Source organism: Echinops telfairi, unplaced genomic scaffold (assembly GCF_000313985.2).
Source record: "Echinops telfairi isolate 266 unplaced genomic scaffold, ASM31398v2 ScPeMD7_5592;HRSCAF=6446, whole genome shotgun sequence".
NCBI classification, from domain to species: domain Eukaryota; kingdom Metazoa; phylum Chordata; class Mammalia; order Afrosoricida; family Tenrecidae; genus Echinops; species Echinops telfairi.
The window spans coordinates 43,068,640-43,091,073 of record NW_022109491.1 but is presented as its reverse complement, the minus strand read 5'-3'; the positions used below and the strand labels follow the sequence as shown (position 1 = coordinate 43,091,073).

General features: G+C 37.6%; 1 protein-coding gene across 1 annotated transcript in view; it reads right to left on the bottom strand.

Annotated features, from left to right (window-relative positions):
* LOC101653723 (mono-ADP ribosylhydrolase 2) overlaps positions 1-22,434 on the bottom strand; it is a 196,159-nt gene that overhangs the window by 158,173 nt on the left and 15,552 nt on the right. The window contains exon 3 of the mRNA XM_045295173.1: positions 9,874-9,918. Coding sequence (XP_045151108.1) covers positions 9,874-9,918 — 45 coding nt within the window. The remainder of the gene's footprint in view (positions 1-9,873; positions 9,919-22,434) is intronic.

The window sequence follows — 22,434 nt, the reverse complement described above, 5'->3', positions numbered from 1 at the left end:
TCAAAACATTTTCTTCCTTCTTGAACTCTTTTATATCAGCTGCCCTTTATCCCCTCTCTCACCACCCTCTCCCCCCAGGAACCCTTATTATTATAGTAATATATTATTATTATCTGCCATATCTTACACCATCCAATGTTCCATTCTGTTATTTGGCAATTCTGTTATTCCCCCCCCCTCGAGTTGGGTTATACAGTCATCATTGCTATCAGTTCCCCCTTTTCTCTCTCAATGTCCCCCTCTTCCTGTACCCTCAGGGAATCATTACTCTAGTTATGATTACTGTACCCTCAGGGTAGGAAGGGTTATCTCTCTTGGTTTTCATGCTTTTAATTATACAAACATATGCAGGTCTCACAAGATTAATAAGGCAAAACAAAGATCATAATAGTAAAGGGAGGAAATATTAAAGAACTAGAGGATATTATGTAGTCCATCAGTACTATACTGCTCCCTAGATTTCCCATCCCATCCATGTGGCCCTTCTGAGAGGGACTGTCCAATTATCGTATAGGTGAGTTTTGGGTCTCCACTTTGTCCTTGCTCCTTCATGTCAATTTGATTGATTGTTTTTGAACTTCTGATACCTATTGCTGTCAGCACTTGATGATCACACAGGCTGGTGTGCTTCTTCCATGTGGACTTTGTTGCTTCCCTGCTAGATGGCTATTTGTTTAACTTCAAGATTTTAAGACCTTTTTAGACTTCCTTCTGTTACTTTTCTTGCTTCTTTATGAGACTGGTTTTACATATATGGACTTCAAAAAGTTAGTGGAAATAATCCATTATCTCTGTGTGTGGGGGGGGGGGCATGTAGAGGGGGAGGTAATCTCTTCAGTGTATCAGCATTGATCCAGAGACAGGCTAATAGTTGTTGTTATTCAATTCTGGGTAGGTGACATGAGTAAGAGTTGTTCTGTTAAGACTTTGTTTACAGAAAACAACAAAATGGACACACACACACACACACACACACACACACACCTCCACCCCCCCATCCAAGTTTCCTTGCAGTAAAATTTCCTTTAAGCTTTACGAATGATCTAATTCAGCATGCTTGGACAAACAGAACCCTCTGGGCAAGCAAGGCAATGAGGGAGTGACAAGGGGCTTTGCATTTCTGTGCACCATGCTTTGTCCCATGGCTGAAGCACACTCTCTGTTCATTATAACAAACCTGGTTAAGATTTCTTCAACTTGTCACATAGTTGAATGTATATAAGTTACTTGCCTTTCACTGGATATTTGAGGCAGTTTTGGGAATTTTCAACCTAGCAACCTCCTTCTGCCAAGCCCTTGCAGAAATACATTTAGAATTTCTCAAACCAACCAGGTTTGGCTATAACACTGACAGGCTTTCAAGAATCTATCAGTAACATCAATCCCATTTCCTCCCCATATTTCCTGCTTTTATTCCTCCTTTTTTTCTAACTCTTGTGACCAAAACCAAACTCACTGCCACCAAGTCAATGCTGACTCATAGTCACCCCTGGAGGGTTCCAAGACTCTGTTTCCTGAAGAACAAAGCTCAGTCTTTCTGCTGAGGAGCTGCTGGTGGTTTCCAACTGCAGACCACACAGATCACTTTGAACCCAGAACCACTGCACCCCTAGGGCTTCTCAACTTTATCCTCAATGCTGCCCTCAAGAGATCAAATGGTTGATTAGTCTAAGGTATACGCACCTAACTACCGTTGCTGTTTCCCTGGTAGATCAGCCTCTTTGACTGAAAATTGATCCTTGGGAGTTCATTATCTTTTCATTTTTCCATGACCATTGGGTGTGCATGGCTTCAAAGAGTTTGTGGAAAAAATAGTATTGGAAGATAATGGATTTTTTCCACAACTTTTTGAACTTTGTGTGTATGCATATATATATATAACCTTGTGAATTTCAAGTCACAATTCTTCTACACAGAGGTGACAAACAGATAGGCTTAGATATTTTATTAGCATAGTAGGTATGGCTGGGTTGCCATTCACCTAATTTTGAATATTGATCAATCCCTGCAAAGTGCATACCAATCTCAGTGCCCCTGCAGCTCCGGATCAAAAATGATCACAATTAAATTGTTTATAGCTTCCCCAGGGAATGCCAACTTAGACAAAAGTAACAAACTCTGTGAAACAGAAAAATAGAACAGAGCTAACTCTTCAGGGTTTAGGAGGAAAATATCTGTAGAGCTGTTTTTCCATGAAACAAGGCAAAAAGACCATATTAACTCATCTTTCTACAGGAATTTAAAGTGTGGTTAGTCTAAATTACGGTGCGAGTGTAATATACACTTCAAATTTCAAGACTGTGAAAAATAAAACAGTAAAATATCTGGCTAATGAAATTTTCACATTGATTATCTATTGAAATGATCATGTTCTCTATGTATTATGTTACATAAAACATTATTGAATTAACTTGACTTGTTAGGTAAAGTTTTACATTTTTAAGGGCAAAAGCACTAGACTAGAACACATCTCTGAAGTGCCCTGCAGAGGTAGTCATCAACAATTCCTGTTTGTCAGGGGTTGTAGACTACCCCCAGAGAAATTATCTTCCTGGTATTGCTAGTTTGCTTTCACAGCCAGAGAAATGTGCTCAACTGAGATTCTGAAGAACTTTCCAAAGAAAGTTCTCAATATCACCAAAGACACAGTGAACTTCTCCCCGCTCTTTATTCTGATCATTTTTATACTTCTCGTATTCCTCTGCAGCTGTTTCCTTTGGAGAGACTAAGAAAAGCTGGGAAATTAGAAATGCTCAGACTAGGAAGAGTTTGGATAGAAATGTTGATCATTATTCTAGTATACTACATTGAAGAAGAAGACTGGTATTATTTCTCCTCAAGAATAGTGGTGATCATGGGAAGGAGAGACATTTAATTTAACAAGAAGGACTATTTTAATAATAGAAATTCTCCAAATGATATTGTTTGCCTCAGAACTTAAAGGACTTCTTATTAATGAAATTGGTCATACTGAAGGCATCAGTGATTTGTAATGAGTTCTGGCACTGAATGGGGCATTGCACTAAATTAGGACTCTTAAGATACCTATTTTAATTTTGAATTTCCATCTTATTTCATTGCTAGAGCAATATGGTTGCTAGAAAAGGAGAACATTAGGCTCATACCATAAAATTAAAACCTACGCTCTTTCAAAATCTGTTATAATGGAAAATTAAAATGAAATAAATTATTGAATGCCTACAAAAATGCAAACACTATAAAAAGCATTTTGGTGTATTATCTAATATAATATCACAAACAAGATTATAAGGTAAAAATTATTCTCCTTTTACAAAGAGAAAAGCTGAAGCTTAAAGGGAAATGAAACTTGATCAAATTGAACTAGTGACAGAATTAAAATTAAATTCAGATCCATTGATTTATGTATTGATTATCCAAAAAACCTTGACTGGATACATTAGACTGCAGGCCGTGCTTTCAGCCAGTAGGTTTCCTTCACCAAACATTGTTCTTTATTGAACAGGTGTCGTGCATTGTAATTTCTTGCAATGAGACCAATATATCATATATGAACAATTTGTTTCCAAAAATATGGCCACACCAATAATTCAGGTCTCATCTGCTCTGTAAGATCTCACCCATCCCCAATAAAGTGGAGTCTATTTTCTCTTCCCATGAATTTGGATGGATGGTGACTGATACAAACTTATAACAGTGTTTTATGATAATAATATTATGAGATTTCTGTGACCGCATCTTCAAAAGAATACAACCTCCTCTGGGCTCACTCGTCTCTCCAGAGAAATATACTTTGGAATCTGCTATCATGTTGTAGGAAAGCCCAAATCGCATGACATGGCCATGTGTAGTTATAGACAACTCTATTAGCTAAGGTCTCGGCTAACAGCCAATATTTATTACCATCCAGATACATGAATCAAAGAACCTTCACATGATTGGTAACCCGTCATTGAGTCTTCCTGCTAATGCCTCAAACTTGTAGAACATGGTCCATCTATCCCCAATGTATACCCTATCTGAGTTACTGACTGAAATAATATAAACATGATGAATGGTTATTTTAAGCCATTAAGTTTTAGAGTAATTTGTTACACAATCTTTTAAACTAGAAAATCACGGATTATATTTTTACTTTGGCAGCTAGGATCCTTAAAGTCAAATTAAATGATTAAATACATTGTGAAATACAAATGATTAAATGAACACATATAGCTAACTATATTAGCCATAAAAGTTAACACAATTATTTCTTCATTGATGACCTTAGGAGCACATTTCAGTACTGGACAAGATAGGTTTACCAGGAAATTCTACCACTTAGAAAATAACTGACAGTAATCTTATTTAAACTCTTCCAAAAATATAGCAGGCAAGATGTACCCCCTAATTAATTCCTAAAGCAAGCACAATCCTAATACCAAAATCATACAATGATACTACAAGAAAAAAACAATACAGACCATACCCTTTATGAATATATATTCAGTAAGATGAGCAAAATGAAACCATATATTTAAAAAGTCAAACACCATGACCAAGTGGGACTTATCCCAGGAACATAGGGGTGGTTCAACATTAGAAAATAAAAGAACAAAGAAAAAATAAATGATATAATGCTCCACATCAACAGAACAAAGACCACATGATCATTTCTATTGATGCAGAAAAGAGCATACTATAAAATACAACATTCTTTCTTGATGAAAATACTGAAAAAGAATACAATATAAAGGAAATCCCTAAATATGATTTGGGGAATATATAAAAAGACTCAGTCAACACTGTGCTTGCTGGAGAAAGACTGAACACTTTCCTTCTGAAAATTGTAAGTAAGACAAGTTGCTTGCTCTTATCCCCTCTATCAATAATTGACATGCTATCCAGGGCAATAAGACAAGGAAAAAAAATAAAGGATATCCAGATTAGAAAAGAAATAAATGAGTCTCTAGTTGCAAATGACATGATTTTATATACATAAACCTTGTTTTTTAATCTATAAGAAAACTTCTAGAGATAATAGAGGAATTTAGCACAGTTGCAGGATGTAAGGTGGAACACACACTTGTCAGTTGGGTTTCTATCCATCAGAAATGATAAATCAGAAAGGGAAATTAAGAAAATGCCTCTACTTACAATAGAACTGAAGATAATGAAATATGTAGGATTGAATTTAACTAGGTATGTGACCTACATGATGGAAATTATAAAACATCACCAAGAGATCATAGAAACATAAATAAATAGAAAAATATTAAGAACTGTGAGATACAATATTGTAAAGATGCCAATACCAAGCAAAATGATCTATAGGTTCAATGGAGTTTTAACCACAATTACAACAACCCTTTTTACAGAAATGGATAAGCCAATCAGAGTGCACTGCAGCAACAATGAAATATACAATTTTCCTCTAGTTCTTTAATGCTTCCTCCCCCCCACTATCATGATCCCAATTCTACCTTACATATCCGGCTGGACCAGAGGATGTGCACTGGTACAGATAGGAACTGGAAATACAGGAAGCCAGGACAGATGAACCCCCCAGGACCAGTGGAGAGAGTGGCGATAGCGGGAGAGTGGAGGGAAGGTGAGGGAGAAAAGGGGAACAGGTTACAAGGTCTACATATGGCCTCCTCCCTTGGGGACGGACAGCGGAGAAGTGGGTGAGGGAGACGTCAGATGGTGTAAGATATGATAAAATAATAATAATTTATAAATTATCAAGGATTCAGGGGGAGTAGGGCGTGGGGAAGGAGGGGGAAATAAGGAGCTGACACCAAGGGCTGAAGTAGAAAGCAGGTGTTGTGAGAATGATGATGGCAAAATATGTACTAATGTGCTGGACACAAATGATGTATGTATGGATTGTGAAGAGTTGTATGAGCCCCTAATAAAATGATTAAAAAAAAAAAAGAACACAGCAAGTGCAAAACATGATATGATGAAAAAAAAAAAGAAAGAAAAACAATCCTTAATGTTATATATAAAGGCAAGAGGCTAGGATAGCTAAAAAAAAATGTTGAAAGAGAAGAATAAAGAAAAATTAAGACTGCCCAATTTTAAAATATATTATACAGCTATAGTAATCAAAATAACCTAGCCCTGGATAAAAATAGGGACATTAAAAATAATAATAATAAAGCACTGCCATCGAGTTGATTCTGAGTCACAGTAACCTAAGAGCAATAGAATAAAATTTATCTAACAGTCACAAATGACTCCACAATTCTCTGTTCAGCTGATTTTTGACCAGTGCTAAGTTCATATAATAGGGAAACAAGAATCTCATTAATAAATGGTGCCGGGAAAATTAGATTTCCATATGCAGAGAAAGGAAGCAGGATCCATGCCTCCAGCAATATGCCAAAACATTCATAAGGGATTAGGTTCCATAAAATGAAAACTAAAGTAAAAAAAAATCTCTGAGGAAGAAGCAGGAACAGTGCTGTCAGGTCTGGCTTTTAACAATGGGTTATCTAACATAATAATAAAAGTGCAAACAACAAAAGGCAAAATAGTTAAATGAGACCTCATACAAAATAATATTTTTTTATTAAAAATATTTATCAAAAATCGAAAAGGCAAGCTAAAGTATGAGAATGTCTTCAGAAACTATATATTCAATGAAAAACTAATAACACAAATATATATATATACCTGTCAAAAACTTAAAAACAAAAAGACAGGCCAATTACAAATAAGCCCAGGACTGGAATAGACTTTTCACTACAGGGGACATTTAAATAGTCATCAGAGACACAACTAGATTCTTCTGGTCGTTGGATTTCAAAGAGTGGTAAATCACAATGAAATGCCTTTTCCCTTGCACTATAGCTGCTTAGAAAAAACAACAACAGCAGAAAATAAATTTTGACAAGGACCAGGGGAATCAGAACTTTTGTCCATTGTTGTTAGTTATGCAAAATGGTATAGCTGTTGTGAAAAAAAGTCTGTAAATAGAACTACCACAAGACTCAGTCCTTCCACTCCTCGGTATATTCTCAAAACATCAGAAAGTAGGAAAGCTGATAATCAGATGTTTATTGCAACGCTATTTACAATAGTTAAAGGTGGAAAACAGCCTAAACACCTATCAACAGATGAGTGGATAAGATGAGACATACCCTTTTAAAAAACACTTTGACGAGGCGACCTCGCCTCAGCTGGGTTCAGTTTTTCAAGATGTGAGGAGATGGGAAAGACCCCTCAGTGGCTGTCATACAGAACTGTGCTAAGGTCACCCCAAACCAGCAGACACCCCGACCGGAGTGATAGGGAAACCTTACTTGGAAGTCAAGTCCAGATGGGGGAGTGGGGCAAGTATGTCTCGGAGAAAGTAATGAACATTTCTGATGGCAGCACCTCCCATCAGTAAAAATCACTTAACAAAATGTATATAGAACCCAATGTGCCTAGTACTGTCTTCCTAATTGGACACTTTTGACCCAGTTTCTATCCAGCCTTTGGTGAATCAGAGCATGTGTTATAGACTACAGAGACTTTAGACTCTGTTCTTTCAAGGTGCACAACATCCTTCATAAGCCACACTAGCAATACTTAATGGGGAAACCCCACTGAGTGAACTGGGCTTTACCTGAAACTCACCTACAGCCTTTGTCCTTAAGGCTGAAACTCCCTAGTGTGAGAAGAAGCAGATGACTGCTACCCCAAGGGGATAGAACATCTGGACTTTTGGTTCAGATCTCTTGCCTGGAGGATGCCCAATGAATGGAGACCCAGAACTACTATATACTTATTATTTAATGCCATTCTTGTTTTATTATCCTATGCATTACTATGGTAGGCATGACTTTGCCATAGTGAACAAATATTATTGAAAATTTGCCCTAGCACCAGCCCCATTGTTTGTGTAAGTAGTGTCTAGTCACTTAAAGAGTTTAATCTGTGTAAGTAAACAATTCATGTATTGCAGTTCATAGCTGGAATATACTCATATATTTTCCTTTCCTCAACAATGTCTTAAATTCTATACCATTAGCTAAATTAATAATACTCTTAATGGAACTACAGTATTCCTCAGTGGAATGATTTCTAAGGCTTTCTAACATAAACTGACAATGATGTATCTATGGTGAATGAGAGATATATATAAACCACAGATCTACAAATTGATTTTGAGCTTGCACTTAATTCTAGCCCCAATCTAAGAATAATTAGTTTTTTGTCATGGCTCTACTTGATGCTTGCCCTCATGAAGAGATTACTGAAGATATGGGTGTTGTAGCAAAGTGTGGTGAAGAAGCTAGATGATGCACATCTATCTGAAGGAATAAAGTCTCAGGTCTTAAAGATTTGTATTGATGCAAGCAACCATCTAAGAGAGGCATCACCAGTTTGTGTGATTCAAGAGTTGCAAATAATATAACCCAAATCCAAAAGAGAGAATGTATCAGAGCTTAAATTGTAAACATCTGGTTTTCAGAAGACTAAGGATCACAGGGGAAGCCCAAAATCCCATTTCCGCAGTCCACACATGGTCTAAGCTTCTGATTAAGTCCGCCTGTCCATCATTGAGGGATGTGAATAGCCTTCTTATCAGACAGAGAACATGGTAAAGTTGCTGATCACAGATGTACTTAGGTTAAAATGTAATATCTTATCATTTGATCTCCCTTTTGACCCATTGCAAAGTCATTTTGGTTAAAAAAAAAATAAGTGAAGGGGAAATACACATGGATGAAGTCTCTGATCAATCTCCTCTCACCATAGACCAAGGAGATGACTAGCTTTGCTATCATGAAGTGGATTATTGCAGATGCTGCTAAGTTAAACTTTATCATCTTATCATTTGGTCTCCGTTTTGACTCATGTTCAATATGTTCTAGTTTCTAATATTTTCTCCTTGATATTCAATTGAGGTTTAGCCCTATTTTACTTTGTTATTGTTCTTAATTTTATTTTTATTGCTGTTGTTGTATTTAATGTTTATCCATATAAGGAATCCAGGCTGGGTCCATCTAGAGAGATAGTAAGTGAATCAGTGGCTCCTTGTGGGTGTGGCAGGGAAGATTGGGCAGAAGAGAAGAGCTAATAATGATGAGGACAAGAACAAAGAAAATGTTCTAAAATTTACTATGATTATAATTATGTAATTCTTCTTAATATGAACTGTAGTTTTGTGAATTAGATGTCAATCAAACTATTTTTAAAATGTGGGACATATACATTGAATACCACTCAACCAGTAAAGAAATGAAGTCTTAATATGTGCTTGAAACATGCTTGATATATGGGAGGAAGTTAAAGACATTATGCTGAATAAAATAAGTCAATCATAAAAGAATACACGGTATATCGTCTGACTTATTTAAAAAGATAAAAAATGGGCAACTGTCTATAAAACAATGTTTATTAGTGGTTATCAAAGGCAGAAAGAGGAGGGAAAAGGAAGCCTATATTGTGTGGTGTACTACATTTAGTGTCTCAAAAGTCAAACTCACTGCTACCGAGTAGACTCAAATCCACAGTGACCTTGAGGGGAGGGTGAAAATGGCTGTACAGCGAGAAGAATGTAGTCAACGTCGCTGAAATATGCACGTGGAAAACTGAGCTGTTGCATGCTTTTATTGTGTATATTTTCAATAATAACATAAAATAAAATAAATAATTTTTTTTTAAATCAAAGAAAACCCCACGGACTACAGTTATACACTGATGCTGTAGTGTTGCCATGCCAGGTTAGCTCTAAGTGCATGGACCATTGGTCCACACCCAAATTATATTTGTTATTTTGAGAAATATATTTAGTCTCTTAAGTGTAAATAAGTACATGTCCATCTTTACCAACCTTTGTAATCTTTTTGTAAACTGTGAGGTATATACAAACAACAAAATTTATCCCCTTAAGTAATAAAATCATTAGTGTAATACCTGAATATTCTTTCATGTCCACATCTTCCTCTTCATTATTGTCACCTATCGAGAACCAGAAAATAAATAAACAGAAAACTCATATTAACACTAGAACATCAATTTCTCCAATTTTATTAATTAAAAAAAATTAAAGATGAAGAAAGCTCAGTAGGAACGAGTTGATAAAATCAAATGTTTTTACTGACTTATAACATGCCACTTGAATACGAAAATGTGTAAGTACAACAGCGCAATATAACATTGAGTTTTAATATTTTTATTATACACCTTTACATACAGTAATAGTAATAGTTACTTTTATATTACAGATAAAGTAACTAAAAACAGTATTAGTAAAAAGTAAGTTTCTCTGTCAGTCTATCGTACTGAGGTGGCTTGTGCATTGCTGTGATGCTGAAAGCTCTGTAATTGTATTTCCAATGCCAGCAGGGTCACCCAAAGTGAACAGGTTTCAACAGAGCTTCCAGATTAAGAGTATACAATGGAGAAGGGACTAGCTCCCCACTTTGGAGGAAGGGGTGACTGGAAACTTTATACAAATCTTTGAAAGATTGTCATACTGCAAGCCTAATGACTGGAAGCAGAACATTGTCAGAGATAGTGCCAGATAATTAGCCTCCAACATATAATTGAGGAGGAGCGGCTATCTCAAAGCAGCGTTGACCAGGATGAAGCAAATGGAGCAGTCTGTGGGGGTGGAACCATCAAGCTCTTCATTCAATGATGGGGCACAACTCAAGGTAAAAAGAAACAGCAGCAAAAATCTAGTAATCAGAACATGGCATGTGCAAAGCATGAATCGAGGAAAGTTGGACGTCGTCAAAATTAAATAGAACTTATAAAGACCAATATCCCATATGGTAGGGAGCTGAAATAGGCTGTACTGTCTAGTGTTAATCAGAAAATCATATTATTTACTATGCCAGTAATGACAAATTTAAGAGTAATGGCATCACACTGATTATCATGAAGACTATTTCAAGATCAATCTTGAAGTACAATGCTGTCTGGGATAGGATTAAATGCATCAGCCTTCAAGGAAATCCAGTCAGTAAAACTCTTATTCAGATTTATGGACCAACCCCAGAAACATGAGCTGTAGGAACTGAAGAATTCTATCAGAGTAATCAGTGAGAAATTCATCAAACATGCAATCAGGGTGCATTGATAGTTCTTGGTGATTGGAATGCCAAAGCTGGAAACAAAGAGGAAGGAACAGTAGTTGAAAACTATAGTCTTGGTGATAGAAGTGAAGCTGGAGATCACATGATAGAATTTTGAAAGACCAACTCTTTGTTCATAGCAAATACCTTATTTCTACAACACAAAAAGCAACTACACACCTGGGCTTCCCAGGTAGAAGACACAGATATCAAATTGGATACATTTGAGATCATGGAGAAGTTCACGCTCAGCAGCTAAACCAGGCCAGATTCTGACAGCGGAACAGATCATCAGTTGCTCACATATAAGTTCAAGTTGAAGCTGAAGAAAATTAAAACTAATCCATGGGAATGAAAATATGACCTTGTATGACCTGACCTGAATTTCAACAACCTAGTCACTGCACTGAACATTAATGATAGAAGACATGATGGGCTGTGAAAGGACATCAAGAATATCATTCATGAAGAAAGCAAAATTCCTTCAAAAAACAGGAAAGAAAGAAAAGGTCAAACTGGATTTCAGAATAGACTAAAACTTTCTCTTAATCATGGTGTAGTTAAAGCAAATCAAAGAAAAGATGAGGTCAAAGAGCGAACAGAAAATTTCAAAGGGCAGTATGAGCAGACAAAATCAAATATTATAATGACATGTGCAACAACCTAGAGTTAGAAAAGCAAAAGAGAAGAACGTGCTCAGTATATCTTTAGCTGAAAGAACCCAATAAAAATATTCAAGCCTTGAGTTGTGATATTGAAAGATTCTATAAGAAAAATATTGAGTGATTCAGGAATCATCAAAAAGAAGATGGAAATAATACACAGAGTCCCTGTACTAAAACGAACTAGCCAACATTCCACCCAAGGTCCAGTGACTGTGGAAATGGTCGTTGTTGGACCTTGCTTAGGACCCCTGGCTTAGTGGGTGTTTAATGAAAGGGGACTAACATATATACTTAGTACTTCACTGCACTAATATGACAGGTTTTAACCTGAGAGGCAAGGGTCTGCCCTTGTAAGAAATTATACAGGAACATTTCTCCTACCACCAACCTCCATGCTCATTGTGAACAGAGCTTAATCAATTAAGAAATCAATCTGTACAAAGCAACAACTCATGGATTACTGTTGGACTATACTAACAAACTCCTTATATCAACACTACCTTATATTCTATTCCATTTGATTAAAGTATTGATATTATCAATGCAATCACCTTATACCCCAGGGGAATGATTGGCAATGTTTTTCTGTTTTGTTTCTTTTGTTTTAAAGAGGGTGTTGTAGTTACATAATCTGGTGTCAATTTGAGAGAATTACAAGTGAAGGGATGGAGTCTGGTCTGTCAATCACTATATATCCAATGAGGCCTCTGTGTGGGCATAGCTTTCTCCTGAGAGTTCTGGGAACTCCTGGATTTCCTTCTTCAAGACAAAAGACACTTCTCTCTGCTCACTCCTTTGGAGACTTTCTACTGACCAGACTCACTCCCCGAGAGACTCTCTACTGACAAGACACATGGGTCTATGCTGATAGCAGTGAGAGCCCTGGACCTAGAGAAGCCAGATGGACCTGCCCTGATGCAAACAGACTTCTGGAGCCAGAGAAGGCACGTAGAGACCCCTGCCAGCACTGAGATGCTTCCACTGCACAGTCCAAAAGACGTAGCACCCACTGGCCTGTGATCTTCCTGCATTTAGTGTCGTTGCATGTGTTTTGTGAGCCTGAAGAGGACTTTATAGATTGGTTTCGGACATATGGGCTAATATTGGACTTTGGACTTGATTTGGACTTGGCTGGATGTTTTCTCAATATTCAATTGCTCTGTGTATAAACTTCTTTCTTAAATACATATGAGTGTCTATGGATTTGTTTCTCTAGTCTACCTAGACTAACACAGGGGGTTTGTTTATTTTATATTTACACTCCCCCAGGGCTGACTTGTTCCCTTGGTGTTCTGGGGAAGTTCCTCCACAGTCCAGTCCTTGGCAGTTCTAGGTGGGCATAGAGAGTCCCCCTGTAGCTGATCTGCATCTCTTTCATCCAGCTAGAACACAGCTTGCAGTTTGAGACCCTTTCAACCCCAGAATGTGAGCGTGCTTCATTCACCTGAAGTCAGACTCCACCCAGCACTGGCAAGGATGTTGGGAGAAATGCACTAGTGACTTCCATGGTGTTAGTTTAGGGGTGGATGTGAAGAACAAGCACCCACTAACCATTTCTCCTCTCCTCTGAGGCCTGGAGAGCAGCCAGGCAGCACAGAATCTGTTTTGTCTTGTTTGGGGGAGGGGGCAGACTCTCCACGTCAATTCCTTCCTCTTAAATACAAAGGTGTCAGCGGCATAAATTCTTGTTCCTTCAGGGATGTGGTAGTTACATAATCTGATGTCAATTTGGCACTTGAGAGAATTAATAGTGAAGGGGTGGAGTCTATTGTGTCAATCGGGTCATAGCCAATAACACCTCTGTGTGGGCATGGCTTTCTCCTGAGGACTCTGGGAACTCCGTTTTTTTCCTCCTTTCTCTTTCTCTCTCGCTTTTTCTTTCCTTACTTCCTGCGAGCCATTTCTGAGGAGAAGCCACATGAAGCTACCCTCAGGCATTCAGAGTTTGAGAGCTGCAAGAACCATGTGGAGACCTCTATCAACACTGAGATGCTTACAATGCCAAGGGATCCACAAGACTTTCAATCCACTGGCCTTTGATTGTCCTGCATTTGGTGTCATTGCATGTGTTTCATGAGTCTGAAGAGGATGTTATAGATTGATATCTATCAGAATTATGGACTTGATCTGGACTGGACTGGGATGTTTTCTCAATATTCAACTGCCCTTTGATATAAAGCTCTCTTTTACACACATATGAGTGTCTCTGGATTTGTTTATCTAGCCTACCTGGAATAACACAGGGGAGGTTCAGACCATAGGCACTTGAATCTTATCTGCTTTTTCAAAAGTTTCTCTGCAGAGGAATTCAACTAAATGACCATTTTGGATCAAACACCTTTGTTCTTTCAAGGTTCCTTTTGGCTTATACTTCTAGATTTAGTCCTATTAGCAATGCCCGACTCTAGTGCCCTATGTCCATTCTTCATCCTTCAAGGCCTAGCTTAGGCACCATGTCTGTAAAACATCTGCCCAGTCAACATTTGGAGGGAGAGAGTTGTTGAAGTGCCTGAGTTATGACCCATTGAGTATGAGTTTTAAGGATATATGGACATAGGTCTACATTCTGATTTCTTCACCTACCCATTCCCTAGCCATGTGACCATGGAGAATTTAATAAACCTTCCTGAGTGTCAAGTTTATTGGGATAACAAGTGTGCCTAATAGATAGAGAGATTATAAGAATTAAGGGAGATAATGCTATAGATAAAGCATTAGGACAGTGACTGACAGTTTAAGTGATAAATTTTAGCTATTATTATCAAGTCCATTAGCTAGTTATTTCTTAATAGCTCTGTCTTCCGAATGTCATCTCTAGATCATAAATTCTGTATAGATGAAGAGCACGCATGCCTTAAATGTCTTTGCTTCCCTAATAGTGTAATTCATTTATACATTAAAATCAATATTCAAGAAATTTATGTTGAATTTAATTTCTCTTATTTCCTATGTACCTAAAACACAGTTCGACTCCATGTATCTGGCCAATGCTTTGAAAAACAATAGCAACTTAGTAAACATTTGCAAATTCCTCCTAGATATAGTCTTTAAAATTTAGTATCTAGTTGAATTTATTAGTCATGACACATTTGTAAGTATCAATTATTAATGAGTACTAAGATATATTAGTACAAATAAGAAATCATTTTGATTTGTGGATTTAGAAACTTAAATCTTGTGGCTCATAAGGAAAATTTTAAAGTAAACTTTGGAACATCCAAAAACATTAGAAACATTGGTAATTTTCTATGTAATTTTACTTCTTTCAGTCCTTCTAAGAATACAATTTTGGAAATGGTATCAAATGACTTGAAAGTTTGCCTAGGCACTGTATGCAAATCTGTACGAAACTGTCTCCAAGTGGTGACTTTGCCTTGTCAAACTCGTCTCTCAGGGAACACACTCTGAAACATATTCTGCACTGTCTGCCTGAGTTGACTGGTGAGATTGAACTATAATTGTCCATCACCACTGACTTATCGTTTATTCTTATCATCTTCCTTTCCTGCTCTGACCCATTTCACTTCTGCAAATTTCTGCCAATGTTTCCAGGGATTGCCTCCCAGGTAAATTATTTCCACTTGATTTCTTCTTATAGGATCTGTTAAAAGTCAAGGGCAATCATACTCAAGCAGATTTCAGAAAAATATATGTGAAAACACATAGGTATGAAAAGGCAAAATTTACTCAAGAAATAAATAGTTCTGAATGGTTGAAGGAAGCAGTTATAGGAAGAATTGTGGCTAAAATGAACTGTTCTTGGATGATAATGAAAGACCTTTCATACAATGTTCGGTATTTGAGCTTTCTCTTGAAGAATAAGGATGATTAAACAATTTTAAACAAGGAAGTGACATAAACATCCTTTGAGAAATAATTTATTTCATAATGAAATTTCATTAAATAGCTATTAAATACATAACTTATAATTTTGACTTTATTTGTATTAAAATCAAACACTAAGTTCTTTGCATTTTCAAAGTACCCAATGCATTATTGCATATGAATGAAACCTATTTCAGTTCAATATTATTATACATAATAGGCTCATTTGAACTCTATTTATGAATCAACTTGCTGGCATACTTTTTCTGGCTAAAAAAGATACAAGAAGATAGCACATAAAAATAGACGATAGTCTACGGAGATAAGGAGTCATGGCATTCAAAACTTGGAAGCTGTTAGGCAGCTGATTGAGTATGGGCATAGAGCTGCTGTCCTTTAAAGCAACTCTTAGTATTTCTTTGTTAAAGGACCAAAAAGAAAAAAAAGATAATGAAAGGTTCCTAGCCACAGGGATAAAAATACTATTTCAAAACAGAGTACAATCAATCAGGTTGTGTGGCTCTGGGTTCAGAAATGCCAATTGTAGAAAATCTCTTTCCCATCCTAGGCAGAAATTGCACAAACTGAAGCTCCATTTCATCTTAAAGGTCTCTATGATGCTCATTCCACAGAGAATATCATTCTTATTCACTGAATAGTTTTATAACTGTGAGGGCTGAATGAACTATATAACTATGACTAAAGTTCTTTTTTGAATAAAAATGTGCATTAGAACCAACTTGTTTCTCAAAGACAACACACGTTTGCTTCAAATTAGCCTGTCCACTTCAGAATATCCTGCGGAGGTCAATATTGAGCCTACTATCATCTGCAATCTACATTTTACTCTATTTCCTGGGAGACAAAGCTAATACAAATGACTATTGCCCTAATCGATACACTTGTCTTCTGAGAAGCAACTCATTTCACCAATAACAAACATTTTGCATTTTTTGAATAAAAAAGTATATAAAGGATATTTCAATGACTTGGGGTTTGTCTCATTTCTTTCTCTACCTTGTTATTGTGGTTGTGCATTGCCAGTGAGTTGCTTCTGCCTCCGGCAAATGTCCGATGCGCAAAGTAGAACTGCTCCCCAGAGGGTAAAAGGCTCTGGCTTTCCAGAGGCAGGCTGCCAGAGCCAATAGGCTTCTCCAGTGACACTTGATGCACAGTGGTCTGAGAACCCTGGTCTAAAACACTGACAGTGTGTGTGGGGAGAGTTTTTCAACCAAATAGATGTCTGTCATTTCAGACACTCAAACTGCGCTCACATGACCTGTCCCACTAACATTAACCTGAGTGAGTGGTGCCCAACCAAACAGGTGGCACCTATGAGAAACAGCTGTGCTCTGGACAAGCATTATATACTTCCTTCTGTTTTTGAGCTTGCCAAGATACCATGCATCTGGATACTAATAGACACCGGGGCTTTGGAATATGTGATGTTCTCATATTCCCCGAATATTCCATGTGTTCCCAAGTCCTTATGCTCTTATGTTCTTAAGGCATAGTTGATTACCTTCTACATTCTTTTTTTATTTATTAGTATTTCCATGTCAAACGCTTCTAAGTGAAATTTGTATTTTCAGAGAAAAGGAGCACTATTAACAAAAATAGAATACTCCAAGCTTTTCAGGATTATCATGACATAGGGAAGAAACCTCCATTGTTTCCTGTGAACCTTGGCAAAAATAAACTTCCGGCAAAGAATGAATGAGAGAGGAGATGTCCTCACATAGCAGAGCTCCTGCCACTAACTTGAAAACTCGATCCACTGAGTCTAAAATGGGCTAAGTCCATTTTCTGCAAGGTAGCTACACAACCTAGAGGAAATGACTGCCCTCCAATGGTCAGTTTGTCTACTGTGTTGGCTTGTGTGTTCCTATCGTGGAAGCTATAGCATTATCACAAATGTGGCACAGTTACTCACAGCAGACAGCTTTTAGCAGAGCTTCCAGACTAAGGCAAACCACGAAGAAAGTTCTGGTGATTAAAAAAATATATATCCAATGAAAAGATATATCCAATCAATAATGGTGGAATATCAACCAGCATACTACTTTCAAATGAGCTCTTCAGGTTAGAAGACACTCAGAACACAGTGCTCCTCCAGGGGACCTATGAATGCGAAGATGGCACAACTGGGCACTATTGTGCTCTGTTGTACGTGGGTAGGCTGGGTCATCATGAGTGGGAGCTGACTTGAGGGCAACCAAGGACAAGAGCAAACCTGAAAAGCAGGGGGAGGGGGGGGACCTAAAGATTAACATCAACTGGGCATCATCTTGGTCAAGACAATTTTTCAAATTTTATTAATTTATAAATCAGTGAAGAAGTAAAAAGCCTGATTTACTAACCTGCATGATTCCACTGCATCTGGCCTGACTAAATGAAAACGTGATGGTACCAATGACTGAGACACGGGACTCAGGAATAGGATGTGAACAATGGTGGATTGTAAATTTAGTTTGGGACATGTTGAATGGAGGTGTCTAAGAGTTTTCCAGCTATAGATGCCCTTACAGAGATGATCACATCCTGATAGAAAGGTAATAATGAGTGGCAGTCAGAGTGGCTAAGGGGGTGATAGCTGCCCACTCAACTAAGCTAAGAGTGGCAAAGGATCATGAAGATGCATCTGATTCATCATGTGTTGGTTCTCGTACCCATGCTGGAACCATCAAAGAGATCTCCAATAACCACAACCAGAATATTTACAACAGAAGGTAGAGGTGAACATGACATCGCTGTAGGTTATAGAGTAACTGACAGTAGTGAAATACAAAAGGAACCATAAGGAAGAAGAGACAACTCTCTTCAAAGTGGCTGCGATGTGAGGTCCACACGTGTAGTAGAACATATGAAGGATTTCTTGCCTCCACTTACCACAATGTTTTCCGTGAGGGAGCAGGAATCATTCCGCCCAGAATGTTTGAAAAGTTCAACAGCACTCAGCATGAGGCTCTGTAAAAATGCCCACAATACCTTCCAATCACCACGCCCCTTTTCAACCTTTGTTTTAACCCAACTTCCTAATGAGATCAAACTCTGCTTAGTCAAGTTTCATGTTCCCAGGGCTTATTCCTTTTCTGCCATTTATCAGCATTTGCTACACATCCTGCACACTCCCGTTCTTGAAAGAACAGATTGCTTTCTGTCTGTGCCTGCTGCTTGTTTCTGACTCCAGGTTGCTTGGTTACTGCAATGCTTCACTAGATTTTCATTGAAGGCAAAATGTGTTTGTAGCTTTAGAAGTCCATCAAGTGGAAATGGTTATTACCTATTTCCTAAGAAGGCAGTCAATTCATTTATGTCACATTTCAGTGAACATGCTTTGTATAATTCTAAGCATCAATGTCATCCACACATTGAATATGCACCAATGTTACTAAGTCCCTATGAATGCTTATAAATAAAGAAAATTCTGAATCCTTTCACTCCATAGTTTTTCTATATATTTGGGGAAACAAGTACAAATCAGACTGGGAAACAGTTGCTCTTTTATTTCTTTGACTTTCTCTAAAACCACTAATATATTAGTTTTCTATACTGTTACAACATATTTCCACAAATTTAGTGCCTTAAAACAACAAAAAAATATATTATTTTACATTTCTGTAGGAAAGAAGTATAAAACAGGATGTGTGGATTTGAATAATGCTGTTAGCAAAATTATTTTCCTTCCTGGAAGAATTAATTTATCTGCCTTTTCCAAGTTCTTGAGGCCACCATATTCCTTGGTGTTTGACCACTACCATGTTCAGAGCCAACAACTTCAAAACCAAAGCAAGATCCTTCTTCCACAGCCATACCTTCCACTAACTCAGATCTTCTGCCTCTTTCCACTTTTATGGGACCTCAAGATTAAAAAGAAGTTGTGTAGTATGTTAAATAGTGGGGGTGATAACCAAAAGGTCTTAAGAAAAATTAATTGAAGGAAGAATTAAAGAATTTTCTGATGAAGATCAAGTATTGTATCCTTCAATAGGGTTTACAATTCAATGTAAGGAAGACGAAAATCCTCACAAGTGGGACAATAGGTAACATCATAATAAATGGAGTAAGGGCTGAAGTTGTCAAGTATTTTGTCTTGCTTGGATCCACAACCAATGCTCATGGAAGCAGCAGTCAAAATATCAACAGGTGCATTGCATTAGGTAAATATGCTGCACAAGATCGCTTTAGAGTCCTGAAAAGCAAGGATATTACTTTGAACACATAGGCGCTTCTGACTTAAGGCATTATATTCTCCATTTCAACATATGCCTGTGAAAGTTGGATATTGAATAAGAAAGACCGAAGAAGAATCCATGACTTTGAATTGAGGTCCAGGAGAATAACATTGAAAGTACCATGTACTGATAGAAGGAAAAACCAAACCAATCTGTCTTGGAAAAAGTCCAGTGAACTCCTTAGACGCAAGGATAGCATATTACATACTTTGGACATGTCAGGACAGACCAGTCCCTGGAGAAGTATTTCATGTTTGGGAAGATGGAGGGGCAGCAAAACAGAGGAAGGCCCTCAACAAGATGGATTGACACAGTGGCTTCATCAAGGGCTCAGACAAGAATATTTGTGAGTATGGCAAAGGAGCATGTAGTGGCTCATTATGTTGTGCATACGGTTGCTATGGTTTGGAGCTGACTTGATGGCACCTAACCACAATCACAACCAAAAGGTTGGTCATTTGAACCCACCAATCCCTCCTGGGGAGACAGATGAGGCCATCAGCTTCCACAGAGATCTACATCCACAGTCATTTAATTGGGCAGTTCTGCTCTCAGTTTTATACACTGCTGGTGAGTTGATTCAGACCCTTAACGTCCAGGGTTTCTGAAGCTATACTTACTAATTAGAGAAGCAGATAAAGCACCACCAGGGCTCCTTATTCGGTCCTGGAGAATCACTCATCTGAGTTAGAATCTATTTCAAGGCAGTGGTTTGACTGCTTGTCTTGTGATCACACTAAGAGTTCCTAGGTGAAACATACATTTAAGAACTTGTCTGTTAACCATAAGGTTGGCAGGTAGACCTCAGAAGCACTTCAGGAAAAAGGGTATGGAATATACTTCTAGAAAACCAGCCACTGGAAGCCCTACTGTACACAGTTCTACTCTGACACATATGGAGTCAACATGAGTTGTAATCAATCCATGGCAATGGATTTGGTATTTATAATGGGTGTACCTATATCAAAGGAGCTGTTGTGATGGCATCAAGAATACCATATATGGGGGAAAAAATGAGGAGCTGACACCAGGGGCTTGAGTGGAGTGCAGGTGTTGTGAGAATGATGAAGTCAACATATGAACTAATGTGTTGGACACAAATGACATATGTGTGGATTGTGATGAGTTGTATGAGCCCCTAATAAAATGATTACTAAAAAAAAAGAATACCATACATGAAGAAAGCAAAAAGACAGGAAATAAAGAAATGATGAGCATGGGTGTCAGAAGGATTGTTTAAATTTGTGTTTGAACAAAGATTGGCTAAAGCAAATGTACAATATGATGTGATAAAAGAGCTGAATAGAAAAATTTAACGGTCAGTTCAGGAAAACAAAGAAAAGCATTAAAATGAAGTTCACAAATACTGGAGTTAAAAAATCCAAAAAGAAAGAATACGCTGAAAGAACTAATGAAATCATGCAAGACAATATTTAAGGATTCCATAGGCAAAATATTGATTGAACTATGGAGAAAACATCCAAAGACAATGGTTGGAAGATACACAGTCATTGTACTGAAAAGAATTGCTAACATTCGATCATTTCAAGAAACCAGGCTATTGAAGGCATACACATTGAAACGTTCCAACATGATGAGGAAGCACTGAAAACACTCATGAATATATGCCGAGAAATGTGAAAGCACTTACCTGGTCAACTGACTGGAACAGATTAGTATTTGCCTCATTCCAAAGAAACAGAGCCGAATGGAATGCACAGAATAATAAACAATATCTTATGCAAATGAAATTTTCCTGGTGATATTTTTAAAAAAGGTTGCAGTAGAGCATCAACAAAGAGCTGCCAGATTTTTTAACTAGATTCAGAGGATGATGTAAAAGGAGGGCTATAATGTTAGATAGATCTTGTTATTTGAGTTTTAATGACTTTTCATGGGAATTTGACTATGTGTATCACAACCAATGATGCATAACATTGAGAAAATAGAAATACAAGAATGCTTCATTGTGCTCATGAAGAAAATATACACCTGCAAAAAAGCAGTTGTTTGAATAGTATATTAAGAAAACATCTTTGCTCAGTCCAGATCAAGTCCCTACTTGCAAAATTAGCCCATAAGTCCAATATGGTCCAAAAATTCTTCTTAAGACTCATGCAATCACATGCAATGAGCAAAAATGCAGGAAGATCACAGGACGGCGAGTGCAAAGTCTTGTGGACCCAGTGGTGGTTAAAGTATCTCGGTGCTGGCACAGGTCTCCACGTGGTTCTTCAATTTCTCTGAGTGTCGCTATTCAATAGGAAGGTGAAGCAGAGAGAGAGTGTATGGCCCACCTCCAGGGAGAAAGAGAGGAGTTTCCCAGAATCCTCATGAGAAGGCCACACCCACAGGAGGCATTGTCAGGCCTGATTGTCAGGCTAGACTCCACCCCTACATTTTTTAAATCAAGTTGACATGAAATTATGTAACTATCACAATGTCCCAACCCTCTGAGGAAACCTGCAACTCCTAGGCAGACAGATGAAAACCAGATCCATCCAAGACTGTTTTTTTAAAAGCTAGGCTTTACTCCCTTGTATCTGAGGGCACAGACCTGCTCACATTGACACTGCCTAGCAATTGAACTCCATAGACACACCCCAAACTAGCCTTGCCTCATATTTCTTCTATTCTCTGCACATATAAATATCTTCCTCTTTCTTCTTT